This window comes from Cyclopterus lumpus, chromosome 7 (genome assembly GCF_009769545.1).
Source record: "Cyclopterus lumpus isolate fCycLum1 chromosome 7, fCycLum1.pri, whole genome shotgun sequence".
Lineage (NCBI taxonomy): Eukaryota > Metazoa > Chordata > Actinopteri > Perciformes > Cyclopteridae > Cyclopterus > Cyclopterus lumpus.
This window is the reverse complement of record NC_046972.1, coordinates 20,051,390-20,079,250: the sequence shown is the minus strand read 5'-3', so window position 1 is coordinate 20,079,250 and position 27,861 is coordinate 20,051,390. Positions and strand designations below refer to the sequence as shown.

The window sequence follows — 27,861 nt, the reverse complement described above, 5'->3', positions numbered from 1 at the left end:
TGCCCGGTTAAAGAACAACCGCCCGGTGAACGCACCCCCGCAACGAGGCAGGGATCATTTCATTAGTCAACACTACACCTGGTATTCTATAGGTCGGGGAATGTTGAATGGGTGTTTGCACAACGAAATCTGCAAGAGCAGATGTTTCACGTGGACGCAGAAGCAGTGAGGAGAAGGGGCTGAAGCCGGAGCGCAAGCAACATTATATCTGATTGCGGGCATACAGTTTGAGCAGAACAAATTCAAGCGCAAGTAGAGGCTAATTGAGTATGCAGACATGGTTTTGAGGGACATCATTACCAAATTTGACCATGAAATTGATGAGTCAGTCTCTCAAATTAAAAGAGCAAGTATTTGAAAGAACATAGGGCAAGAACTCGATACTAAAGAAATAAATATGAGAAATAGAGAAAACGTTAAGACTCAGCAACAGCCGCGCTTCACCAGTGCTTCAAATTAATGCGTAGTTCCCTCCAGCATAGAGGAGGATACATCCCCCCCCCCCCCGGACCCCACCTTTGTTTACCTATTTTTCAGATATTATCCAGCCACTCCCATGCAAGCTCTTGGCACTTACCACAGCCATGCAACGATTCAAAAAGCCTTCTTATTCAACCAAAAGAATCACAGTGGATCTCTGTATCATGAGGCTTTGTGAAATGATTCAAGAAACCTCTCCAGATGAAGATTGCAATTGTATTTTATTTATGAACAGCTTTTCAGATAACAATGCTGTGAGTGGACTTGGAAAACTGTGCCAAAATACGAGAGCAATTATTTTTGATCAATATAGCACAATGAATCTCGTGTCCGCCGTGCTGGTTCCAACTATTACCAGCCTTATCATGGAGGAAATAGATTTCGCAACCCTCCATCTGACAAGTTGATCGTTTCTTGGAGACGCCAACCAATCTGCTGTCAAGTCAATAATCTCTCTCTCGGAGAGATCGAATCTGCAAGATGGGTCCATGTTGGCTGCTGCCGAATCACAAAAACCAAAACACAAAAACTTTAGACGTTGGACTAGTCAACGTTTAGTTATTTTTCATTACTGACACTTCTTTTCAACTGCATTCTGACTCAAGTAAGGTTTGCTGAATACAAATGGTACCTTTTATTCTGGGGATGGCAGCAGCAACAATGACCTAAGTGGAGAATGAGTGGGGAGGACGGCCCGACACTCTGTGGAGCACCTTCAGGTTTACAAAGCACCATAAGTGACCTGCCACTCGCACAACTCGAGTTGTTCGTTCAAGTCGCAAAACAAACTACAGTGGGGAAAAAAAAACTGCATTCGTTATACAGTTATTGATCTTAAATGACTTGGCAAAGCCACAAACACTAAAGCATGCGCTACTGGTAAAACGCATATTTAAATGGACTCATGCCTGTCAGCACAACATATTTCAGTACTTTATGAGTAATACATGTTTTGCTTTTTACTTTGAACTTGTATTCATTGTCATATCTCACTCTTACCACAGGTGACACTACTTTCAGGAGAACTCACAGGGATTTGTTCATTCTGTATGCCGTGTCCTTCGCCTGCACACTGGCCTCATAAAACTCAGAGAAAAGAAGCAGCCTTCATGCTGAGCACCTACACACAAACAGCTAAAGTAGTTTCCTTCCTCCTCTCTTTCCCTTCTTCTTGCTTATCTCTTTGCAAAACATAAATTCTTGCATACCTTTTTGATTTATAAACAACCAGAAAAAAGCACGGCTCACAGAAGCCCGCCGGTTGCGCGGAACAACAAAATGATAAGATTCATCACGGCCGCCGCCTGCAGTTCTACCTAATTTTAAGAAAATGTCCGAGTATGAAACACGCAGAACAATTTCAAAGCATGTATCTAAGTTATAGTTATATTTATGTTTCCTTTGATGTTTGCTTCAAACGTCCTCAATGTCACGTGGGCAAATTCTTACTTGGCAAAGCTAATAAATGCCGCTTTGCTCTCCCACGGCGAAGATCCCTGTGGGACTGCAGAGGGAAAGAAAACAGAAAATGTCTCCTCATCTCTAAGATTTCAGGGGACAGAAAACACATATATATATTTTTTTTTTCTAGAGGCTTTGTGTTGTTTCTCGAAGCAGAAGAAATCTTCAGATTCTTCTCCAGCCTTTTGGGATGGACAAGGAAGAAGAAAAACAGGGAGGAAAAATAGATTCAAAAACCTTTGAACCCACTGAAACCCTGAAGGCGGGTTTTCTTAAGACAACTCTTGGCAGTCCACCATCGTTATTTAGACCGATTGAATCACTGCTCCGAAACAAGCTTTATATTGCAGCTACAGGATGCACCTTGGGCTTTTATCTTCAAAGTTCAATTGTCTTCGCCTCTACGTGCACTGATAATGTCGAGGTTGTAATCTAAGTGAGATTTCGTGGCTCTTGGGGGTACTGGGATGAAACTGCCGTCATTACCAGCTTCCTCCTCGCTTGTGGATAGAAAGACTTGGAGCCGACACAGTGTGCATTTCAAAAGCCTCTGTGCGATCCCTCAGCCCCCTTTGACAAGGACACATCCCCACAGTAGCTTTTGGCAGACACCTCTCAACAAAGAGAGGCTCTGCTTTGAGAAAATAAAAAAAATAAAAACTCAATGCAACGTATGGATAACACTGAAAAAACACTTTGGTTTTCACAGAGCTGTAACATGAAGCAACGAGGACATGAATGCTGGGCATGTTGCAGCAGAATAGATGTCAAGAACTCAGAGCAGCTACAGTGATGATGAGGTTAGGTGACAGGGGGTGCGAGCGGTGCGGCGTGATATAGATGTGATTGCCACCCAGGCAATACCGCCCCGGAGACAGAGGAGCTAAACAGGTAGACCCACACACTCATACATACTAAAGCCTTGAATGCATTTAATACATGCTACCTATACACATCCTGTCTGCACCTTTGTCATGTGCATGCATGTGCATACCTGAAAATATATGCACGTTGTTTTATGTGTGAGCTGAACGGATGGCGGAAAAGGCAGATAGATGTCTCCAATGCAGAATGTGTTTAAAAATAAAACTGAGGAGAGAATAATAGAGATTGTCTGAGAACACAAAGAGCCTTAAAAACAGCGTTTCTTTTGTGTAAGAATGGCTTCCCTTTTATAAGCAGTCAGCACAATCTCACCATGTAGACAACACTGAACAACAACCTAGAATCTGTGAAAGGGATGACTAAATATAACTGCATCCTGCAGGATAAAGCCCCCCCCTCCACCCTCGTGGTCCAATTCAGACAGACTAGCTGAGTTACACCAGATGTGTCATATAGGAAGCTGCTTTGATACAAATTGGATGATTAACAGAGCCGTGCAGCCAGCATTGAGGCATTTGGCTGTGGTACGCAGCTCGGTGGAGAGTGATTGGCTGTGAGGGCCGGGGGGAGCAGATGGGACCGGGACTCAGAGCTGGACCAAACAACAGAGTGAGCCTCCCTAGTCCCGCGTCGACATATCATTTGTACCGTGGTCTGTACTCAAGAGTGATTCAACCCTTCCCAAAAAAAAAAAAAGAGAAGAGGTAGCTCTGTTTATAGTAGAATTGCAGCGTTCTTCACGGCAAGTTATCTCCGCCTTTAGCTCCACCCCCTTACCATTAATTATGCAGCTCAATGCAGCACTCCAAATCCCCACTGCAGCTCACCCACACTACAATACTCTGCCGCTTTCTCCCACTCTCTCTCTGTCTCTGTCACACACACACACACACACACACACAAGCGTGTGCGCGCGTGCACACGCACGCCACAGTGTTTCTCTCTTTTCCCTTCATGACTCCATTCTCAACTGTCCATAGTCAAAGGCAGCATTGTCCTCCAGGCATCACCTAGTGAACCGTGTGCTCTTTCAAGGACGAAAGACATGACTGTAGCAATTATTTATTTTCAATAGATTTTTCCAAGGTTAGATCATCTCGCACTTCTTTCATAAAGGGAAGACAAAAACCTGCACATGTTAAACAGGTAGAAATTAATCTTTCAATCAAATGCACCGACGAGAAGAAAAAAATATGCTACCCCTGTTTTCCAACACAATCATTTGGAGCATCCGATACGTTTGGTGTGAATGAATACGTTTACAATATAGTTGCAACCACCTTTGCTTGCAGCGTGACAAAACACATTTCCTCGCCCTTATCGTTTCTCAAAGCACGGGGTCGTGATTTTCTGTGCAAATCAGAAGCAAACACGCTCTGATGTGCCGCGGCAAACACACTTAACAGTTCAAACATCTGTCTGGCGAAGGTGTAATTGACTCAACTACTCCTGCACATGGCGAGAGACACAATCAGACCTAGTCACAGGAAGCAGAGAGAGAGAGAGAGAGTCCACGCTACGCAATGTGAATCAGCTACATCAGCAAAGTAGAGGGAAGCTCTCACGTTTCAGCCGTCCACCCCCCACCCCCCACCCCCCAGGCAGTGAGACGGAAACGTAGCAACTGTTTATGGGGGCAGAAACGAGCTTCTCCTTCGTTTCCTAGAGCTTTCACGTGATGGAGATTCATTCGCATCTGCATGTTTGTGTATAGATTCTCCGACCAAAGGTAATCCAATTTCAGTGTGAGGCTGCCCTGCGTGAGTCATCCACGTGTTCTCTGCACACTGCCTGACTTTAAACTGAATTGATGGTGTTTTTGTCTATTTTTTTTTAATTTGTGTTCTCCTGAAGGTGAGAAGCCACATCAGATGAAGGTCTCAACAGTTCCTGGGGATCACTATTTGTTATTCGCCTCACACGGAGCATCATCAGCATAATGTCAAACCCGCAGGCATACAAACGTCAGCTATCTGATGGTGCACCTTGTTTGTTTCCCTATTGTTGCCATTTCAATAAGCTCAATAAAGTGTCTGTCTGTGTTTGCAAAGATGCTACCGCTGGAACAAAAAAAGCAAACAGCGAGGCAGATGTTTCCTGATGAGGAAAGAAAGAAAGAAGAAAAAAAACGTGGACGGGGAAAGATGGGATCGTTGGGGCTGGTATCGGGTGAAGCGAATGTGTTATACGCTTACATAATCGAGGGGGAGCGTGAATCGACTACTCCCTCTGTCTACATGAACACGTGCAGGCAGGCAGGCAGGCGCGGGTCTCGGCTGTTTTGAACACGAACGTCGTGTTTCCATAAAAAGAAAATCATCATCATAATAATAATAATAATCTGTGCATCTTCACATGACCAGAATGCACAACGTGGGGTGGGTGGGGGGTGTGGGGGGGGCTCTTCGTGAGGTCGGGCAGCCTTCTGCGTTGTGCAGCTCTGCTGCTGCAGGGGTCTTTTCAGTGCATGGAACCGGATGGTGAGCAGAGAACACAGCGGGGGCTGGGCACTGCAATGTACTGCAGTGCTTCGGAGCGCCGCGATGCACACCCACACTCGCTTCCATTCTTGCTGTGCCTCTGACAATCTCTCAATCTCTCACTCTATCTGTCCCCCCCCCCCCCCCCCCCCCACACCTACTTGTGGTTGCTTGGCTCACATTCATTCCCCTCTCCACTTTCCTCTCGTTGCTTGTGTACGGTTTTTTTTCGAGCCCGTTTATTTATTCATTTTTCCTCCTCACCCTCAAAGCAGTTTGTAATCCAGTCTCTTATATTTTTCCTTGAAACTATTCTGCCCACTGTCAAAAAAAAAAAAAAAAAGAGAAAAAAAAATACATAAATACATCCTGTAACCTTTCCCTGTCGAGTATGATAAAGTGCCCTTTTCCTGGTTATTGGGAAGACACACGCACACACACATACACACATACACACACACACACACACACACACACACACACACACAGTGTTCTTCCAACACTTCACTGTATTTATCACAATGTCCTTTTAGTATCACCAGGAGAGTCTGCTAACCCTACACATCATCCCCGTGTCCTCTGCACAACCTAAACAACACGGCTGTAACACTCGTTCACACTCCTCCTCGTGAAATGCAGAGTTTGGGGACTGTCGCTAACTGCATACTATGTGTCACAGCGACAGCCGTCGTTGCTCCGCTATGTTGCCTCCTCCATCATTTACAAGGGGCGCACTAAACGTACACGCAGGATGAACCCGACAGCTCCTCCCTTACCCAGAAAATTCAACAAAATCTTCAAAAGAGTTATAGTCCGTAATTCGTGTGCATATAGAACGGTAAAGAGGGGGATACCGTGAAGGGCAAACTTGAGTTTTCCCGCCAGCAATTCACTGAAGTAAATTCTTGCACATGGTCAGAAGTGTGTATGTGGTGCTGCTTGTGAAAGCCTGACTCAAGACGTTGCTTAAACACTGAATTAGACTTACGTTTGGATAAATCACAGCATACAGGGTCCGTGGGTTCAAACTAGTCATTCCATCTAATTAGAATTGGTTAAATCTCCTCCGTCTCTGACACTTGCCACTATCTTAAAGAGGGACGCTGGCTAATTCTTTGGATGGGGGAGGGGGGGGGGGCTCTTTTCCGTTTGCCATTAAAGAGCAGAGAGGTTTCTAATCATTGCTTCCCCGAATGAGTTTCTCAGTATGCCGGTGCATCCTGCGGAGACACTTTCCTGCCCGCTCTCAACCGTGATATGAAACAAAAGCTTTGTGTGACAGCGGGGTGTCAGAACTACAACGGCGGCAGCCAACACACGTTTGACATTTTTCTCCTTCTTTCTTTTCAATGACTTCACATGACACCGCCGCCTTTTAGCGCCTCCACGATTATTTTTTAAATTGATTTCTTGGAGAGAAAAAAACGAAATGACTTCCAGCGTCGGCAGACCAAAAATGTATAATTCCTGCCCTTTTAATAATATCATCCTCTTATTTTGTATCACCCAAATAGACCCATGTAATAAGGTGTCAAACCTCTAATGGTTTTGCTACCGCAGTCAATTTCATGCCACAGTTGGATGTGCCTCTCGAAGCTTTGCAGTGAAAAGGAAGGTGGAACAAAACCACAGCAGTGACAATCCCACCTGGAGAAAATAGTGATAATACAAAAAGACAAGTACAGGAAGAAGGGGGGGGGGGGCGTCTGAGTTTTCAGCACCTCTGCAAAAACATAGTTATCTTCAAAATGGACTGTGTACTCGAAAAGGAGAGGTGCATAAATAATGAAATGTGTTTTCAACTGAAAAGGCAAAAAAGCCCAGATGTGCACAGCCAACTGCTATCCTCTCAGATCAAATAAGGACTTTGAAATGTGCTTCGGCAGATAATGTATCAGGTCATCTAACCAGACATATTAGTAGAATTAGCTTTGCTTTGAACTCTCATCCGACCCTCGTTACGAAACCCTGGGTTGGCTTCACACCATTGGAGAGTGGCTCTGTCCATGGTGCTGAAATGACTTACGTTTCCTTCCCATGTGCTGCTCCTGATTCCCTCCCATGTAACTCAGTGGTGAATAATTTAAACATGATTTAAAACCAGCAACAAGGATCAGTGAGTCCGGTCGGCTTCATGATTGTCTTGCGCTTGTGTCTACCACGTGAGGGTGAAAGGTATTATTAGTCCGTAATATGACAACGCCAGTAGATTCTGTACTTCTCGTCCTGTCTTCTTCCAGCGTGCCCACACAAAATACACTAAGTCCGTCCATTATTTCCTCCCATTCTGCAGCAGGCCAGTTGCTCACAGACATTTTGTACAGAGGAAACACACACTGCCCACTGCTGGACAGTATCATATCTTCATTCACAAATGATGAAGGTCAGACTTCCAAAAAAAAAAGATGGTGGGACGTATTAAATCAACTGAATGTGGTCAAATAAATAGGATGATGAATGCTTACTTGAAGAAAAAACTAAACATAGATTTATCTATCATTTATTCAGCTGTCTTTCACTGTAAATAAAAAAAAACTACACTTTCATTTATTTGAGCTTATTTTGCAATAATAAATGAACCGTAGGTTTAGAGTAGAAATACTCCAGTGAGGGGAAACTATCTTCTTTGGTACATTGTAGTCAGTACGCCCGGTTCGTCCAATCAGAGAGCTTACTTTTGCTGCAGGCTCAGACTGAAAGGAAGTCCCAGAACACCGGATAAACAAAACCAAAATCTCACCACGCTATCAGAGCTCTTTCAATCTGTTACCCGATGAACCCCAATGATTACACAACGAGGGCATGCGCGACAAACACTACAATGGGCTGCAGCAGCGTCTTTTAGGCACACCGAGCACTGGATTTACAGCACAGGGGGCAAAACTTTACTTGTGTCCCATCAAGGGAACACAAACAAGTTAAAAAAACGAAAAATAATAATCACAGAGAGATGTTCTGCCTCACAGAGGCTGGATGCTGAGGCTGCCCCGCTCAGGGATGTAATGGGATACTGCAGCACTAGAGAACCGTGTGCACAGAAACTTGCCTCCAAGCATCAGGGAGTCCCGCACTAACCTTCCCCCTCCCTCCGTCTCTCTCTCTCTTTCTCTCCCTGCCTTTATAAGTCTTTAAAATGTTAAAATAATAATAATAATGGCATTATGTAGATATCTCAATGTGAAAGAGTGAAATAGGGCAGATAAGCCAGTACATACCCAAAAAATACAACTTTAGAAGTGTAAAAAAAAAAAAGAAGAAGCAAAACAGCATGCATTGTAGTAGTGAAGAGAGCGTAGCTGCTTACCTTTTGTGCAGGTCGCTCTCCTCCGGACACCGAGCTCTTCCCCTTCTCCACAGGCTCCGAGACACTTTGAGATAGAGAGAAAAATAATCAAATCTTCTCTTACTTTTCTCTTATTTCCAGTTTCAGAATGAATAAGTCATGGAGTCTATCACAGCCCTCTGGACACACCTTTACCCGGTCCTCCTGTAAACTCTGCCACATATGCACACACAGACACCCATTCAAATGCACCCCAAGACCGGAGTACACAAATTGATAAAGATCTGCTCGGGGGAGGGATAAAAAAAAAACTACACACACTCACACACCGCAGTTTTTTTTTCTTTTTTTCTTCCTTCCCACTCGCTCGCTTTTTTCCTGCTGTCTTTGCCTGCACTGCCTCCTGATTGGCTACGCCGCTCTTCAATAACATAAGCTCTCTTCTTTAATTGGAAGGGGGCCAGTTGCGTGGTGCACCAGAAACCCTCCCGCCCAGTTCATCTCTCTTTATTTTTTTCTCTCTCCCTCCCCCCCACCTCCCCCCCACCCATAAGTGCCTCGTAGAGAAGAATGCTGAGCTCTGCAATTTCATACGCATCGTGCAAAGGAGAAGAAAAAAAAAAAAAAAAAAGGAATGGAGGACAGGAGGGGGGGAGGGGGTATGTGGGAGAGACTAAGGACTGAGTGGGAATGGGGAAGAGCATCGGCGAACCAGTGTACCGCAGTGGGACAAGTAGAAGCTGCACGGGGAAGAAAGCCCGAGGGGCTATTAGATGGGTTTGAGGACAGATCTGGCCGCACGCTGAGGTGAGACGGCAGGTCGGATGGAGGGAGATTTCCCTTCACACACTGCAGCGCGGATCTGCTGCAGTGTGGAGTCTAATTGCCAGGCGAAGAAGGGGGATGGGGAGGGAGGAAGAGCAAGAGGAGGAGGGAGAGGAGGAGGAGGAGGAGAGGGGGTTGGTTGCAGTGATGCTGAAGTACAGTCTTCCAGCCAACCCATGGATATATGGGGGGGGGGTGAGAAATGGGCAGGCAGCCGCAGTGTACGGCAGTTAGTGCCTTTTTTACTCATGAATTATTGAAGGTGCCCCCAAAGGAGAGAGGGAGGGTCACAGACGGCAAAGTGCCGAGCCTCATCGCTCCTGAGGTTTATGATAATTGCTAACACCTGAAATGCAGGTCGTCAAATCCTTAAATGGAAACCCCCTTCATTTGGATTATCTAAACCAAACTAATGCTTTGAATCGCGATTGTGCAGTTCCACCGCTCTTCTTCCCACTTCAGTGATGAGAGGCTTTTCCCGGCCGGGGAGGGTGTGGATGTGGGATTGACTCTGTGGTGTCAGGTTTCCCCCCGCCCGCCGCCACTCCTCCGATGTGTCCCAGCTGCACCGGAGTACAATGCTCAAGCAGATCAATAATGGATCACACAATACCCTCAACCATCCACTTTGGAGTGCTCCATCGACAATGAGCACTCCAGGAGTTACAGGACGGCCACATAGAAAATGCAAATGCACTGTTTGCCTAATCAACAACAGGACTGCCGGGTGGACGAATGAGCAAATAAAAAGAGACGCACGATATTTCAGGCTCGGTGTCCTGAGGTAAAAAATAAATAAAAATACCACGTGACGAGAAGGGACAGGTGAGCAAATCCCAGCATCGTCCGGAGTTTTAGCAACAATTTGAGATCGGAAGCAGCGCTCACCTATCGAACACAGCTGAAAACAGGGGATCAGTAGAAATGTGTCCCTCTACTCGCAGAAGTTCATGAGAGTTTGGTTGATTTTCACTTGCGAAAAAGAAGAAAAAAAAAGAACATTTATTTTAGTTTTTTTTTTTAATGAACAAGATTACCAATACAGAATAGTGCATATACTTCTAATTACAATAAATGTAGTTTTTTTTTTTTTTTTGAATGAATCATCTGCGCATGTTTTCTTTCATCGCTGTGGTCTCTGCTTTCTCGGGAAGGCTGTAGACGGTGACGGAGATGTTTGTGCGTTTGAAGACCTGTTCCAGTATCTCGGACACTCTACTCCACTCGAGTCGATCCAGGCCACAACCAATACTGTCAGGAAGAGAGAGAGACAACGCAGATCACGTCACTTCAACGATGCAAGTTAGTTTCTCTCTTGAAGTATCACCGAATGACCGGAAAATCGTACGAACCGAGGCATCGCTATTCTCGTTACTCCGTTCCCCACACAGTGGGACTTCATATCCTCAAGGCTCCGCATCAAGCTGTCATAGGTGGGCTTTTGGCTGGCCTTCTTCTTTGTGATCTGCCATATGATTGCAGGAAAAGCATCAGTAATATTAACTGCAAATGTGATGGTTGCAATGAGAATTTTGTATAGGAATCAATTACCAGATAGTAGATGAAACGTCTGTCTCGTTTTAACACGGCGCACTCTCCTGTCAGCTTTTCTGTTTTGGAGATAAAAATGTATAACATTTTTTAAAAAGATGGTATTCACATCAGAATACATAGACACATAATATTTTTTTTTTAAGTCATTAAACCGCATGGACAACTCGTTACGAAAACAAATGTTTACTTTACATTTTACTGGAGAAATATTTAGAAAAAAAAGAAAAGGTGTACAAAATAATGTTTACGACATTAGGATATTTTCATATAAGCATCACACTTTGATACAGAATATACAGTACGTGTGATATTCTGAAGCTAGGTTTTTGATGAGACACAGCCAGATGTCTGTGCTGAACAAAAAAAAACGATCGTGCCCAAAATAAAGACATTCATCACTCCTGATGATTTTTTAATTTAAAAAAAAAAAAGGGCCGACTCACTCTGTTCCTTTAACTCGTCTACCCCTTTGAACTGCCTCTTGAACATCACCGCTATGCCTGCCCCCATGCGGCAGTCCTCACTGATGCAGTGGGCCAAAGCGTCGTCCTCGGGGCACGAGAACAGGTTTCCGCTCACATAATTCAGTCCCCAGCTGTCTTCTGGAGCCTGACCGGAAGGGGGCGGCATTGAGTCGTGCGACGAAGCAGACATGACAAGAACAAGAAATAAAACACTGGCGTCTGGGGGAAAAAGGGGGGAAACTATTGTGGCACAACCAACCATTTTAACGCACGTAAAGCCAAGACAGACATGTGTTTCTTTTTCTTCCGAGTGTAAGCTTTACCTTGAGGTCGTCAGTGTGGACTGGTTTCTCAAGTTCAGACGACATTGACAACAATGATTAAGAGTATTTGAGCGGCGGGTTGATTTGCTGTCTTGAACACACATTAAAACCGCTGCCAGAAGACTTGTGCGCGAGCTTATGTGCGCGCGACAGTAAAGTGTCTCTTATAGCTTACGAACCGTAGACTGCAGGTGGCCGTTTTAATGCCAGATTAAAGGTAGTTTCGGGATGCTGTTTAATAGCTCTGAAGACTAGTCACGAAGCAGCATAGGAAGCAGCCACGAGAGCTCTCTGTCCTCTCGCGAGAAAACCTTGTGAGACCTTGTGGGGCGGGGCGGCACCTTATGAATAAATCCAGGTTTACGGATGATATATATTAACAGCATATATTAACACCAGCATGTGACTACCTATTTGCACAAAACGCGTAAATAAAAATATTAACAATTTGTTTCGTTGAAAAATTATATTTATAATCTTGATACGTTGTAGTTTCCAAATATAGGTTGTCTTTTAATGAGATGTTATTATTTTCTAAAACTAGTGCGTTGTTTAATAATGATAATAATAATAATGATGATGATGCATTTTATTTATAAAGCACTTTTCATTAAATAAGAATCGCAGAGTGCTTTACTTTACAATCGAATGATAAATGGACATGTGTTCTTAAGGATGCTAATAATCTCTTATTTTACATATTGATCTCTGTTTGTTTATATGAACATACTGACCACTTTCAAAGCATCATTTTAGTCTCACACATCCACTCTCAGCTCATTAACAACTTTACCACCAGCACTTGGGAGACTCCATAAAGCTACTATGCACTTTTCTTTACATAACAAATACATTAAGTTGCTGTCAATTAAATACAATATCTGCACTATACCCGTAATGCTAATTCCTATTACCATTGGGCATTTTGTGGAATTTCACTGTCTAAATTAAGGCAGAGGATTACAGTGTCAATCCAACAAAACTGAGTGAATGAGGAGGTCTATTCATTCTAAATAAGTAAAAACACTTCTCTATGGTAGTCTAGGGGTCTTAATTAAGTTGATTGAATCATATTATGCACATTTTCTGACACAAATCCAAAGAAAAATACAGTAAGCATGTTATCTCTGCAGTATGTATAAAATACAGAAATATAAACAGATAAACAAAACCATAGCCGGCAATAAAATGGTCAGTTCGCCTACCAATCTGGCATCGGGGTGGATGACGCCGTCATCTTCCTGCTGCAGAGATGCCTCTCTCACCTGGAAAAGGCTGGAAGCACTGTGAGAGTCATGTTCTACGACTTCTCCAGTGCCTTCAACACCATTCAGCCTTTGCTCCTGAGGGACAAGCTGAAGCAGACCGGGGTGGAACACCACCTCACTGCATGGATCCTGGACTACCTCACCAACCGTGCACAGTATGTGCGGATACGGGAGTGTGAGTCAGATCGGGTGTACTGCAGCACAGGGGCTCCACAGGGAACCGTTCTGGCTCCATTCCTCTTCTCCATCTACACATCGGACTTCAAACACAACTCTGCCAACTGCCACCTGCAAAAGTTCTCTGACGACTCTGCGATCGTCGGCCTTATCTCGGCCGATGATGACAGGGAGTACAGGGAACTGAACCAGGACTTCTTAGGATGGTGCCAGCGGAACCGCCTCCAGATCATCTCCAGCAAGACCAAGGAGCTGGTGGTGGACTTCCGCCGGGGTAAACGCTCTCCTCCAACACCAGTGAGCATTCAGGGACTGGACATTGAGATTGTGAAGTCTTATAAGTACCTGGGTGTTCACTTGAACAATAAACTGGACTGGTCTGACCACGCTCATGCATTCTACAAGAAGGGACAGAGCAGACTCTTTCTGCTGAGAAGACTGAGGTCCTTTGGGGTGCAGGGAGCACTCCTGAAGACCTTCTTCGACTCGGTGGTGGCATCAGCCATCTTTTATGGAGTGGTCTTCTGGTGCAGCGGCATCACAGCAGCTGACAGGAGGAGACTGGACAAACTGGTGGGGAAGGCCAGCAGCGTGCTGGGGTGTCCTCTGGATACTGTGGAGGTGGTGGGAGACAGGAGGATGATGGCCAAGCTATCGTCCCTGATGGACAACACCTCCCACCCCATGCAGGGTACTCTGGCAGCGCTGCACAGCTCCTTCAGCCACCGGCTGATTCATCCCCGGTGTCTGGGGGAGAGGTACCGCAGGTCCTTTCTCCCCGCTGCTGTCAGGCTGCACAACAAACTGAGCTCCCAGTAGGCCACAAACACTTTGTGCAATACTAATACGTTTAAGTACTTTTTACATTTTTTAAAATGTATTTTATACACTTTATCCACTTTATTCTATTTCTACTCTGTCTGTATATATAATATTCTTCTTGTTTTTTACTCTTTTATCTTAATTCTGTTATTATACTACTTGTTTTACTTACTGTGAGCAATGCTGCTGTAATCCTGTAATTTCCCCACTGAGGGACTAATAAAGGATTATCTTATCTTATCTTATCTTATCTTAAAACTACTGTTGCACAAGTGTTGACCCGAAACTTTATTATAGTATAGCATTATGGAAAACTTCCATCTAAATCTTGTAGGGCAGCAAAGAGAACAACGCCAGGAGGACTGTTGTTGTCGTCGTTTACAGTACATACAAACTGCAATACAAGTACAAAAATGACAACACGATTGCTCACACATGAACGATGTGTTTATTATTCCGGCCTCAGCAGTCGGTGCTGCGGCTCCGCTCGTTGATCCAGTCCCCGGGGTTGACGTCCATCTGCAGCATCTTCATCACCCACTTGTCCCTCCGTGCTCCATCAATAAACTCATCCAACGAGAGCTCCCCTAAGGGACGAGGGACAGTAGTTACTATTTATATATATATACACACACACTTCTCCATTCCTGAATTCATTCTTTTTGATTAGGAGATGACCATTGTAGTTTCACCTTCCCTTCCCTAGCACATGGACACTTTCACATTAACACCACACAAACCCATTATGCATTTTTTTTTAAGCTGCCAGAAAAACTGTGACAAACACTCACCATCTCCATTTTCATCAACCAGCTCAAATATCCGGTCAACCACTTGGTCTGGGCTCAGCAGATTGCATTCTTCATTCAGCTCCCCGTGGCAGGCTTTCTTCAGTCGATAAATAGACTGAGAGTGACAGGAAAAGTAAGTAACGACCACTCTCGGCTCCCACCGCGTTTTCATTACACTGATTCACCTTGAAATATTTGTTCTAATGTGTCCGAAAAGCGCCACGAAATCAACAATATTGAATTATTACCTCCACGATTTCAAGAAGCTCCGTTTTGTCAATGCATCCGCTTCCGTCTTTATCGTACATTTTGAACGTCCATTTGAGCTTGTGCTCGAGTTTACCCCTCAGGACTAAGTTCAAGGCTGCCACGTACTCCAGGAAATCAATGGTGTTGTCCTGCGTGCGTGAAGAGAGAGCGATATCGTTTCATGAAGCACGATTATTAAATATAAATATAATATAAATAGGGCCTCCTACAAGATACAACAGCAAAACATATACTATAGCTTATTAGCGTTGCATTGTGTGTTCTTCTTATCACATATACTGTTGTATTGTGTCTTATCCTGTTTGCTATTGTTTTATATTTGTTATGGTCTGTCACGGGACTACAGATGCAAATATTTACCTACAATCTGGTACAGTGCATCAAATGGTGACATTTATGTTTTAACTGTACATGGTCCCTTTTAAATAAAAATATTTAAAAAAATATTAAAATAAAATAAAATAAAAAATATGACGGTCGACTAACCGAGTACCAATTATCAGCTTCAGCTCTAAATACATGTGCTCAATAATGGGCATTAACAGAAATGACCAATCGTGTTGGTAATTGGAATGTTTCCAATCAACAAATGTTCACTAATGTGAGACAAATATCACACTTCCACACAAAGTGGAGTTTGTATACTTACGCCGTTCTTGTCAAAGGCTCGAAACATGTTTTCGATGTAATCCGCGGCCTCCTTGTTATCGGCGACGCCAAAGAATCCCTTGAACTCATGCAAGAAGAGAGTTCCACTCGGGCACTCCACCACAAATTTCTTGTACCAATCCTGCAGCTCGGCCACGTCGATTTCCTTGTCGGGGTCGCTCTCCTCGGTCAGGTGCTGACCCATTGTGGAAATCTTCCCTAAAATAAAAAACTGAAATTCTCTCTCACATTAAATGCACCCTGTCTGACCTGGGGGACTCTTGCAAAGCTTCCCTCGGCATTACAAACGTCAGTCCTCGGGTTATCGAGACGATTACCGCAAACGATCTTTGTGACAAAATGGTCAAATTGATCAAAATGGCACGAGTGGAACTGGGTTTTTTTTGGGCTCCCTATTGTGACAAATCCCCTCCTCTGAGAGTCAGGGTGAAACACGGGCTGTTATGGATCACATGATAAGGGATTAGAAATGGACACTTGTCAAAATCAATTAGCTCACACATAGATCACGGGAGGATTTTCTTGTGGCACTGCTTCTCTCAGAGGAAGGACATATGTTAGCTTTGTACAAACACACTGATTATAATATAATATAAGTACCTATATGGTATAATGGACTTGTTATTAACAATGTCATTATCATATGAAAGAAAGTTTCATTAAAACTACTCATGTTTGTGTAAAGGTAAAACATGCGACTTTAAACTCAATTAATGTCTGTACGTATGATAATATCAAAAGGGTGATCAAAGTGCCCGATTAAGTGATAAGACATTTTACACGTTACGGTCCGTTTACAATCAGAGAGGGTCTCAGGAAAAGATGCTATTAGTTGCATTATGGGACATATAGGGTTCAGCGTTTCTGGTGGAGTTTGACCCATTCTAGAAAATTAAAAATCAAGATATCTAAATGCACTGCTGTATTTAATAATCTCTTCCGAGTTCACAAACTTAATGAAAGTGTAATACTAAATTACTCCTGTCCTCCTGTGAGTAATCCTTGGTGGTAATGGAAGTCCCTGACCAGCCTCATGATTCACACACAAGCCAAGTGCCGAGTCATCCTCAACAGCGCTGACCTTCAGAAGCCATGTTATTTACTGCTCCCCTGATTACTGTTTACAGGGTGGACTGAAGCTTATAATGAATGCATTGGAGCTAAATTCAATAATTATGGACATTACATGTTAGGCGTCAAGATGGGGATTTGGGAAAGGGGTTGGAAACATCTCGCAAGCTTTCGGCCTTGTTTCAGTATTCATCAGTGGAGTAGTACATGTAAAATCTGAAATAACTGCATGTTTTGAAGAGATTGAGTCAGTTAATGGGAACTGTAGCCCGTAAACGTGGCCTGGCCCAATACCTTCCTGTGCTGACAACAGGGATAGTGATAATCATAGCTTAGAAGTGTCAAGGCCACCTGAGGGGGTCACTGGAGGTCATCCTCGCGATTAAAAGATTTGCACCTTCTGTTGTTATACAGCAGCAGCAGCTCGACTTTGACCATGTTTACATTTAAGCGTGCAAACGTTTGCCAATTAGCACCAAACTTTAAAGTTCAGTTGAGGATGACGGCCCATGCCATGTCATTAGTTTCAGAGGTGTACTCCCCTGAAATGAGTGTTAGACAAGAAGGGAATGTCGGTGAGTTGCGCAAACACCCGTAAAGCTATTAATGGGCGACACCTCAAGTGTGGCTGAAAGGTGATCCCCATAATTCAGTGGTAATGCATGTTGTACAGATATAAAGTGACAACCCCCGTTAACATTAACTGAGCATATGTGTAATTTTTTTTGCATTTATTGCTTTCCATGAACACTATGATACAAGCTCAAGCATTCAGTTTCCAGCTTATTATCAGTTCTATGAAGGCAGTGGACATGTATCACAAAGTCTACAAAAACTGATTTACAGACGCGTACTGTAAAAATCCAAGCTATCAAAAGGGACATTTGTACAAGTGAGATATGACATAAAGAAAGTGTAGAAGTACTGTGTGTGTGGTTTTTTTTGGACAGATTTTGATGAAGAAATGGCTTTCCAGACAAATTAATATTATATCTAACCCAACTGGTTACTACTGGCAAAAAAGTGTGTTAATATTGGCTTCATATATTGTTAATATTGGCTTTATACAGTGACAAAGCAAAACTGTAACATATTCCACATCCGTCAAGGGTTGAATACAAACAAGTGCAATATAATGTTAATAGGAAATACTTTAGCTAAGTCATAAAGCAAACCGAAGTGTCTTCATATTCTTAATGGCATGTGGAGGAGAGACGCACAATGATCAAACAATTGTAAAAACAATAACGCTCGGGGCCAAAACACAACTCAAACTAGCAAATGTATCTCTTTTTTTTGGAAATGCATGCCAAATGACTTAAGAATAATGAAATCACTGAAAACATCAGTTATCAAGGTTAAATTATAACCTTCATATACAAATCTGGGGGGGGGGGGGGGGGGGGGGGGGAGATTAGAAAATTCTTTAGTCGACAGTGTAAAAAGGGGAGTCTCCAAGATCTTTAAATCATTTCCTTCCAGTTTAGACCAGGTGTTGAAATTGAAGATTTCTTTGAGGGATCTCGAGGTTCACATTGCTGCTGGTCCTGAAGTTCAGAGGTCCACAGTGCTACAGATATATACCCATATCATGGCTTCATACAGTGTAAAAAAAAACCAAAAAGTCTGTTTGGTGAGCTTCAAGATTGTCATGTTTCTATTGCAGTCTGTGTGCTGTTTGAACTGTCAGCGTCGCCCTCTGTTGGCGAGTCATGTGAACTACCAGAAGAGGGGACCCGCTTGTCGCTGGGTAGACCTTCTCCGTCACTGCTGCTGCTGCTCTCCCCATTATCCTCCTCAGAACGTGTTCCCTCTGATGGAGCGGGCTGCTCCGCTTCATCCACAGGACGGTCCTTCTCCGGACCGTGGACACCCCCCCTCCCAGACAAGTCCTCCTCCCTTTCAGATGGTTCCGTCTGTGTGCAACTAGGCTCTGAGGACCAAAGCGGACAACATTAGAGCTCCAACTAACCATTTTTGTATTTATTATTATTATTATCAATAAATCTGTTGAATCGTTTTGTTTGACCATCACAAATTCCAAAAGCCCACAGTGACTTCTACAAATGTTTGTTTTATCCTACCATTAGTCAAACAACCTAACATATATTCACTTTATCAAAGGAGACCAAGGTGGATCCAGAGAATGTTGGTATTCATTCTTAAAACAATGACACACAATTAATCAACTATACTAGAATTACAGCTGAAAACATTTGACTGAATAGCAAACTGTGGTCTGTGGTTGTTCACTAACACATGTATTAGTTATAATATATTCCGCATTGCACTTCTATAACATTGTCAAAACTTATGATATAGGATAGTCTCAAAGGATTAAAATTGTTTTTATTCCATGCACTACTCTCCCTGGTCAAACCCTGGCGCCTACATTACCCACAATGCTACCTGACTGCAAAAACAGACCACAGTGTGGTGCAGTCATTCCAATACCCACATATTATAGCCCTCTGTCTACGAAGACACCACACACAGGAGCGGTGTTTGGTTCTGAAACACTTTAACACGTCAGCCGAAGTGAAGAGGCCTTAACTCTTACCGTGATCCTCGACAGCCGTGTTCGAGTCACAAGACGCTCCACTTGCGTCTTCTCGACCCCCAGAGGCTTCTGAAGACCGCGGCGTCTCTGGCGAACTCTCTGGCCCTTTACGACAAGACGACTCATTTTCTTCCCACTCCGTTTCGTCAAACTTGAGCCTCTTGACCTCGTGCTTGCCAGTCTCCTCCTCCTCCTCTTCCTCCGCAGGGTGTTTGTTCTTTATCCCGCTGTTTGGAGTAATTTCCCCCTCTGCTGGCGAGGAATCACTGCAGGAATGAAAGAAACACGGGGAATCAGTTCATTAAATGGTATGCTTTTAGATTAAAATGAAAAGGTTACAGTAGCTCATATATATTCATTTTAAAGAAGGAGAGATTATGCTGCTTAGGGGGGACATCTTTTGATTGTATGATTTGATATCATCAGTAGCCCTGCATTTGAAATATTGAGTAGTACTCACTCAGTATACTACACACTCACTCACAGTTGTGCCACGTGCATTTCAATTACCCGATATGGTGCTCCTCCACCTCCTCTGTGATTGGCTCTGGCTCTTTACTGACTGCACGGTCGGGGAGCCCGTTGGTGGAAAGCGAAGCCGACAATGACAGCTTCGGTCTGTTGAGCGGTTTCGGTGTGTCAGGGCCATTTACATTTCGGCTGCAAAATAAAAAGGAAACAACAATGTTTTATAACAAGTCATATAACAAGATGGTAAATCAGCACAAGTACAACAACTCAACAAGCAAAAGATAACTGCCCTTACTATATATAGCCTTGTTGGATTTTGGATATTTCACTTTACACAAATTCAACGTTCCACTTGGTGCTGTATGAGGCTATTTTAGATCTGTGGAAGTCAAACACTGACAAGTATGTGGCTCCCACCTGTCTGAATATAGAGAAGAGTTACCAGGAAACATCACTCCATTCATTCTGTTTACACTGGATGCCCCATTTTTCCTTCGAAAGAAGTAGAAAGGCACAAAACATCTGGCTGTTAATCTAACTTTGTAATTCTGTCTGAATAAGCAAATTCAAGGGAGCTGTCAATGTGCATCAGAAGCTGAACAGAAATACTGCAGCCTGCCGAGCAAGGGGAGCAAAAGCTAAACAGCTGTTGTACTTACTCTGATGTGGGGTACACACAGCTGACCACCATTACATTCTGCAATACATAAACAATAATATATATATTACAATTACATGTAAAGCCGTGGTAACTATATTTTAAAACAACAATATTGTTTGTGTTGAGCGAAAACATTTGACATGCAGTCAACAAGCAGCGCAGTGCTCACCTTCTCTAAACCCATGAGAAACTTATCTGTTCCTATGTAGTTGCGCTTGGGGTCCGTGAGGAGTTCACACAGACGTTGGATGGTGAATGGGATTCTGGAAAAGTTATCAAGACATATATTTAGGATTAGCCACACATAGCCGTCTCACAGCCAGCATCAACACCTTGCCAAACCTAGCAGCCCTGGAGCTGTAGGAGGAAAAAAGCACAGCTGGTTACACAGTGGTATGTTTTAATGTTAAAATCCTATGTTTAGATCCGTCTGGCTGATGCACCAAGTAAAATAGAGGTTGTTTCCGGTTGTTTTTTGGATAGTCAAATGCCAAACATTAAAGTTGAGAAACGTTCCATCTTGCCAATAGAAACATGCGCTTTGGACACGGCAGCTCAGTTTTAACTAACAGTTTTAACTAATGCAACTAAATATCTCTGTCTTTGTGGTTATGTTTTCACTTGATTAATAGCATGAGAGAAGAGCACTAATAATACTGAGAACCGGCATTGACATGATGTCACTGAACTATTACATTGTTTAGTTTGTAGTTTCTAAAGTGGTTATTATCAGCTCCACTCACCCATTGTAACCATCCACTATTTTTAAGATCCTCGTCTTCATCTCTTCGTAGGGAACATACTCCACATTAGGATTATGTGGCGTTCTCTGTTCTGGCGTTGAAGCATGGAAATCGTCCATGACTTTTTCCAATTTAAACACAAAGTATGTTTTGAACTGTGACCACGAGATCCTGGAAGAAGATACGCGAAGTCTCCACGTCACACACACAAAGACATATTTTCACAAAAAAGATTTAAAAAAAATAAAAAAATTCACTAAGTAGGCTTCAATTACAGGAAAACTGTCTTGGTTGCTGTGTGTGAAGACTTATGGAAGTTTAAACTGAATGTTTTGTGCGAGCCCTGGAGGACTACTCACATCGGCTGGCCTGTCTTGGCAACATGACACAAGAACCGCTCTAGTTCAGGACAGGTCTCTTTCTTGCCTGTCTTCTCAAAATCTGTAAATTCCCAAATGGAAAACGAAAAAAAAAAATTAGTTTATTGGTAATAACGTTAATCCAAAAAGCACACACATCTGACCCAGGCCGAACCAAACCATGTTTGTCCCCGCAGTGACCTTAACCGGAAGTTGTCAAAACAACCCAGAAGCAAATTACCTTTAGATAATGTAACCGAGCGTTCTGGGTTCGTGTGTGAGGTACACTTATAACATATTAATAAACGGGGTCGTTCAGCCTATGGTTTCACTCATAATTTTATTTGTTCCCCCGATGTCGTTACTTTTCCCCTCTACGGCAAACCGGAAGGGGCATACCATCTCCAATACCAAAACACACGATACAGTCTGTTACAATAATACTGAATTATGTCAAACAAAAAACATCTGGATTTGTTTCAGTCTAAACGTCACTTATGGCACATTAAATGGATTGTAATGTTTAAGTTAGTCAAGTGTCACCTGTATCAAGTAGAAATATGCCAAATGGAAAAGTTAAAAAAAGTTAAACACCGCATCGTAACGTCATTAAAACAACTCCAGTTCACTAACTGCGAAAGTTCTTGCGAAAGTTCACAAATTAGCACGTTTGTTGCGATGCTATCCAGCTAGCGTTAGCTGTTTACATCATCTCCAACCGCCAGCTGGGGGAACACACGGGTCAACATGCGACGACCTCCTTTTTCTCGTGGAGAACAACGTTGAACGATCTGTGACGGGGTCAGATTGTCCTCGCGCGCCTCTTCTAAACACTCGGTTCATCTTTGTTCGTGAGCTAACGTTAAATTACAGCAAACACACGTAACGTAGTAAAGCGAAGCATTACAGATTTCTTCCTGGATAATCACAGGAAATGTCAAAACCCACTCGCTAATAACGAACCACTTATTTAAATAACTGTAAAAATATTGCCTTGAAACGCCTCCGATAGCGCGTCGATGTCCATAGCTCTCTCCAGTCACAGGCAGGAAATACTAGCTTGCTAGTAGCATGGAGCTAACCCGACGAAGCTGGAGAGGCAGGGGAGACTCCGACTGCGCATGTCCGAGGTTACGTATTGACATTTGCGGAAGATGCGTTCCAGTTCAGATCAACAAAGCGCTTGAGTTGCGCGTGTGGCAAAAAAAGCAGGCAGCAGTTGACACATCGGTTGTTCATAGAGCTAGTTAGTATTGTGACTGAAAGCACGCGCAGACTTCAGTGGCAGCAACTTCTGGATCGCTCTGCTGCGCGCTCTGTGTCTCAGGCGGTCCGCGCGGGCGTCATCGTCTCTCTCTGTTGTTGTTGTTGTTGTTGTTGTGACGGCACAAACCCGTGGAGCGGCCAGCTGATCGGGGTTCATTTTACCTATATCGGTGAAACCATCTGCTCGCTTTTCTGTACGCAGTCATTCGTTTTTTTACCCCCCAGAGGTAACGATGGCAGTTCCAGTAGCTGCATTACAGCTGAGCGCCTCATCCAGCCCGAGTCTGCTGGAACACAACATCCACATCAGCGACAGAGATTTGGGGAGGATTTCAAGTGACAATGAAAACAACACTCTGCCTTTACATTCTCCGTGGACCTTCTGGCTTGATAGGTACGGTTTTATTTCCCTCCCCTCCTATTGTAATATTATGTATCTGTATAGTGTTTAAAAAAAAAAAAAAAAAAAAAAGGTTTATTCTTTGATGCTGACCTTTTTTGTAATGAGAACAAAGGAGGGAGATGACGAATGTGTCAGGCCTGCTATGTAAGTGGCCTTTGGCAGAGCAGATGCCAATATAGATGTTTATAACAGCGCATGTCTGTAACTGCGATGTCTAATTAAATCCCATAATATATTAACATGACAACAAACACTGCTTGTTAGTGGTGTCGATGCAGCTTTCCAGTCAACTTATTTTCTCTGACACCTACATTCAAGTCGTCCACTTGGAAGGATCTTAAAACAATTTTTAAAAATTATAATTTTAATATAATTAATATAAAAGTAATTATGACTAACTGACTAAACATAATCATTTACTTTTCCTAATTTCCGGAAAGGTCCGTTTGAATTTTGAATTTTGTTTGTAAAATGTTATGAGCATTTGTGTTATTGTTAAAAAAAAGAAAGAAACTGGTGTCACTCCTCTTGCCACGGTTTAGTGAAGCACTCTTTTTTTCCTGTTGGATTGACACAAATGTACTCTTGCCCAATACAAAGTATCCAATTTAATGGTCAGATGTTTGGATCCAGTGCTTTCATAATCCACGTTAAGCAATCACAGCAGAGTTCAACCCAGGTGACGGTGAGTTAGACAAGCGTGATCATCCACTGTGTGTTTAAATCAGAGGGTGCTGTGTTCAAATGGGGTCAATGTTGTTTACTGTTTACTGGCCTATTAGTCATCTGATCAGCCCCCCCCCCCCCCCCCCCCCCCCACCCCTACTCCCACCCGCCACCACACCTCTCTGCTCTGAGGGCAGCTCACTGAAATGTCTGTGTAAAAATAAAAGGACATGTCAAGTTAGAGGACTTGAGATCCTTCACATGCTTGTAATCTTTTTAACAAACAAACAATGTGATTACATTAAATGTATGTACCTGTTTGTTTTTGTCAGATCTCTACCAGGAACAACAGCGGCTGAATGTGAGTCCAACCTGAAGAAGATCTACACCGTGGACACCGTCCAGGTAAGATGCTTCACAGTCTTGATCCAAGAGCAACGCTCCAGCAAGGCACAGTGTCGGTACATTCTGCCACACTCGGGGGGGGGGACGACTCACCTGCTAATTAACATGATATAAAAACTGCATTACTGACTACTGAACTAATTAGCATGGCAGGTTGTTTTTAATGTGTAATTGTGTTCATGGCAGGGCATTAAAAAGCTCAAATACCACTTTAATAAACCCTAACCACAACTGTGTTGGATGAGGACCCGCGAATGAGTGTGTGTGTGGGGGGGGTCTGTGTGTGTGTGTGTGTGTGTGTGTGTGTGTGTGTGTGGTTAAGAGCAATGAGGAAAGGACCCCGGGCAGTGATTTCCGACATCGTAACACATGGAAAATATTATATTAACAAGCCCGAGTGTCTGCACTCAGTAGTATACGTTCCAATAAAATAACCCGTTTCCTCTCTTCCCCATGGCACCGGAGTAGAACTTTTGGAGAGTTTACAACAACATACCCGGCGTCTCCAGCTTGCCATTGAGATGTAGCTATCATCTGATGAGAGGAGAAAGAAAACCGCTCTGGTGAGTTGGAAATGCATAGAGATACACGCACGTTATTACAGCATTTGATGCTGTTTAATTAAGATTTGTGGAACGTTGCCGGCTGGTTTGCAGGGAAGAAGAAAGCAACGCTAAAGGGGGAGTTTGGAAGATGAAAGTACCCAAAGAATGCACTGTGAGTGGCACAATCGATACATTTACGTACTGTTTCCTTATTGATTATTTACTATTTCACACATGTGCCTTTGTGTTAACAGTCTGCTGTGTGGAAGGAGTTGCTGTTGGCTACTATTGGGGAGCAGTTCAGTGACTATTGTGCCTCAGGTAACTTTTCACGATCGAGTTGTCTGAATAATGCGCTGGCTTTTTGCAAAGACTCGCATCTTTATGCGAAGAATACTTTGAATCCAAATGTTGCCTTCATGGGATTCTGTGCTCCTGTGCTCGCAGACGATGAAGTCGTCGGCGTCAGCGTCAGCGTCAGAGACAGAGAAGACGTGTTTCAGGTGTGGAACGGGAACGCTTCGTGTTCCAACGAGTCAAACATTGTGGGGAGGATCAACGAGCTCCTTCCACAAATACCTTTCAAAGCGGTGTTTTACAAACGTGAGTATTTTTCTCTGAGTATGAATTACATAGCGGCTTTTTTCAGAATCGATTGACGATAACGCCGTGGAGTCATTGTTCTTTTTGGTTCATTTCAGCACACGAGGAGCACCACGCTTTTGAGGGAGGTCGAAGACATTAGCACATTGTTGCTTCCTTCGGAACGCTCGATATGTACATGTTTTATTGCTTGTGAACATGTTTTGGATAATAATTGAAGCAAATGAGTACATAGTTGCTTACTAAATGATCTTATTTACCTCAAAACGTAGCCCAGTCGATGGAATTCCTCATCTTAAGAGCACTGCTGTCATTCATAGTAATATCCAATGTTTTTAGTCGAAGGCAAACGCATTAGTTAGTTAAACATTTTATTTGTGGCAGTGCTTGTGTGTTTTTATACTTCAATGTTTTTTTCAAATCCTTAACCAAAACAACAGAGTACATGCCAGATTTTTTTTTACATGTATTATAGCATTTGGTGTCATTTCCTGAGACAAAGACAAAGCTAGGTCTTTGCATTACATCTAAGAGGAAGGTTACTTCCACAAAGCAAACCTTCACCTGAACAATACAATACGATTCAAATCGAAATACTGTTGCCTAACATACGTAGTTAGTATGCTGTAATGCTAATTAATATAAGAGCAGAAAGTTGCACATTCTTTTTTTATTTCTCTTTTTTAGGATATGAGCGAATTGTAAAAGGAATATGTTACAATAAGACGACCTCAGTACACAAATCAACAAGAGTAGACGCTGAGAAAAATATGCAATAATTTCTATTCTGTAGAATTTGCAGTGTTGTTGTTGTTGTTGTTGTTGTTGTTTTGTTTCTAGCCTCTGCCCCAAATCAAGCACTTTTGTTTCTTACTGTGTGTGAACTGTGACAACTGAGACCAAATCCACTTTGGTTTTGTGTCATCTTTTCTGGTGAATTGTAAAGCTGTGTTTGTTTCTTTTTTCAAATAGTAACTTGAGTGTAGGTAACAAATGTGATGTGATATGTTTTTCTTCTTCTTTTTTTTATATATATATATATTTTCATCTGACCTGTGTTTAAATTGAATGTGCAATTGCTACCCTAAAATCATGTCCCAGTAAACAGAGAAGGACACCAGAAAAAAAAAATAATGTGCCATAAATCTCACTTTCCTTGAAGGGATTGCTCGGGGCCTATTTCAGTGCATTTGTACAAATGGTAGGTGTGATGCAACCATTGATGCAGGGTCAAATGTGATTTACTGTTGCTGCACCAAAACAAATTGTGTCTCACAAATCTGTAGCTTTAAAGATGTTTCCTGTGGTCATGTAAACTGCTGTATTTGTATCACTGAAAAACACAATCATATGAGACAAATGTTGAAATTTAGGACAATTACACATGGAAGGCACGTTTCCCCTGTGTTTGACAGACTGTGTTAGAGGGAGTGAGATTGACTGGTCTATGCTGCATAGAGCAGAGCAATTTATTTTGAGTACTGTGATACTTACACTGTTGAAGCTACGGGGTGCTACATGTAATTTACATGCTAAGCTACTTGCAGCTACGGGGTACGCATTGAAACCCACAGAAAGACTGCTGCTATATGATTTCTCAATCAAATCAAATGTGAAAGTGTTTATGATGCTGGTGTCTTGGCTTTGAGTCGCCGCTTAAGAATATTCACAGGAGGAGTTAGTTTTCAGAGCACCACCTTTGCCACATGTTCCCTTTATTCTGCTGTAGTTCATGTAATAGAAGCACATACTGTAGGATAAGGGAGTACTGTACCCTTGCTCATATACCGTTTATCAGCCACTCCACATTTCAAACGTTGTCACTGATTGTTGATCTTGGATGGTGCCTTGTGTTTACCAGCAGTTCAGAATGTCGCATGTGTTCAGCATGTTGAAATTGTATATAGTCATGATTCTCTGTTAGTTTTACACGTGTTTGAAAAATAAAGATGCCCAAACTACTGTTACTGTTGGGAATATTTACTGTATGCGTAATGAAAATATCAATATTGCACTGAATGAAAAGCAGCATATTACATTGGACCTTTTAAACCAGTTTTTCTAGTAAAGCTTGAAAGGTCTTTGTCCTCGGGCAACTGTTTGTTGGCGCTAAATCCTCCAAGGTCTGCTGTTCAAACGCAGCAGACAATGCACACATTTGAATAAATGCTGCTCTTTTTATGGCCAAAAGGACAATATTGACAGTGGATTTTAAACTGAGGCACTGAAAGGCCTTAATTTCACAAGAGGAAGCGACCGTTTAATGGCGGCCAGAAGGAAAATGTCTCCCTCAGGTGGTTGTATCAATGCATAGACATGAGAAATAGTGGTAAGAAGGCAACATTTGGAACGTCAA

At 42.9% G+C, this 27,861-nt stretch overlaps 5 protein-coding genes across 10 annotated transcripts in view; 1 reads left to right on the top strand and 4 right to left on the bottom strand.

Annotated features, from left to right (window-relative positions):
- The window catches only part of LOC117734190 (synaptotagmin-2-like), a 50,920-nt gene extending 40,546 nt beyond the window's left edge, over positions 1-10,374 (bottom strand). Inside the window, exons 1-2 of the mRNA XM_034538363.1 lie at positions 10,303-10,374; positions 8,611-8,674 (exon numbers count right to left, since the gene is read on the bottom strand). The gene's annotated coding sequence lies outside the window, so the exon portion shown is untranslated. The remainder of the gene's footprint in view (positions 1-8,610; positions 8,675-10,302) is intronic.
- A 59-nt stretch (positions 10,375-10,433) lies between these two features.
- oard1 (O-acyl-ADP-ribose deacylase 1) lies at positions 10,434-12,050 on the bottom strand. Of its 3 annotated transcripts, none has more exons than XM_034538360.1 (5): positions 11,756-12,050; positions 11,412-11,651; positions 10,966-11,024; positions 10,767-10,879; positions 10,434-10,665 (listed from the first exon to the last, which is right to left on the bottom strand). In XM_034538360.1, exons 2-5 carry the CDS (start codon positions 11,620-11,622, stop codon positions 10,518-10,520), a joined length of 531 nt encoding a protein of 176 aa, XP_034394251.1. In that variant the 5' UTR covers positions 11,623-11,651; positions 11,756-12,050; the 3' UTR covers positions 10,434-10,517. The 3 variants fall into 3 exon arrangements, with proteins under 3 accessions (XP_034394251.1, XP_034394250.1, XP_034394252.1); XM_034538359.1 differs by having other exon boundaries at positions 11,412-11,577; XM_034538361.1 differs by having other exon boundaries at positions 11,412-11,577; positions 11,935-12,049.
- A 2,401-nt stretch (positions 12,051-14,451) lies between these two features.
- On the bottom strand, positions 14,452-17,423 carry guca1b (guanylate cyclase activator 1B). Its single transcript, XM_034538415.1, has 4 exons — positions 15,733-17,423; positions 15,062-15,211; positions 14,814-14,928; positions 14,452-14,609 (listed from the first exon to the last, which is right to left on the bottom strand). The coding sequence occupies exons 1-4, from the start codon at positions 15,934-15,936 to the stop codon at positions 14,485-14,487; spliced, it is 594 nt and encodes a 197-aa protein (XP_034394306.1). The 5' UTR covers positions 15,937-17,423; the 3' UTR covers positions 14,452-14,484.
- A 116-nt stretch (positions 17,424-17,539) lies between these two features.
- Positions 17,540-22,927, bottom strand: LOC117734215 (serine/threonine-protein phosphatase 4 regulatory subunit 2-A-like). 2 transcript variants are annotated; one of them, XM_034538410.1, is made up of 9 exons: positions 22,611-22,927; positions 21,618-21,699; positions 21,259-21,429; positions 20,685-20,778; positions 20,514-20,551; positions 20,272-20,346; positions 19,894-20,043; positions 19,384-19,649; positions 17,540-18,756 (listed from the first exon to the last, which is right to left on the bottom strand). In XM_034538410.1, the coding sequence occupies exons 1-9, from the start codon at positions 22,642-22,644 to the stop codon at positions 18,473-18,475; spliced, it is 1,194 nt and encodes a 397-aa protein (XP_034394301.1). In that variant the 5' UTR covers positions 22,645-22,927; the 3' UTR covers positions 17,540-18,472. The 2 variants fall into 2 exon arrangements, with proteins under 2 accessions (XP_034394301.1, XP_034394302.1); XM_034538411.1 differs by lacking the exon at positions 20,272-20,346 and having other exon boundaries at positions 18,216-18,756; positions 22,611-22,720.
- Positions 21,789-27,472, top strand: LOC117734216 (eukaryotic translation initiation factor 4E type 3-like). 3 transcript variants are annotated; one of them, XM_034538413.1, is made up of 8 exons: positions 21,789-22,418; positions 23,109-23,277; positions 24,285-24,357; positions 24,826-24,920; positions 25,014-25,074; positions 25,157-25,223; positions 25,350-25,505; positions 25,604-25,953. In XM_034538413.1, the coding sequence occupies exons 2-8, from the start codon at positions 23,117-23,119 to the stop codon at positions 25,645-25,647; spliced, it is 657 nt and encodes a 218-aa protein (XP_034394304.1). In that variant the 5' UTR covers positions 21,789-22,418; positions 23,109-23,116; the 3' UTR covers positions 25,648-25,953. The 3 variants fall into 3 exon arrangements, with proteins under 3 accessions (XP_034394304.1, XP_034394303.1, XP_034394305.1); XM_034538412.1 differs by lacking the exon at positions 21,789-22,418 and having other exon boundaries at positions 22,717-23,277; positions 25,604-27,472; XM_034538414.1 differs by lacking the exon at positions 21,789-22,418 and having other exon boundaries at positions 22,717-23,277; positions 24,823-24,920; positions 25,604-27,472.
- Positions 27,473-27,861: the final 389 nt, after the last annotated feature.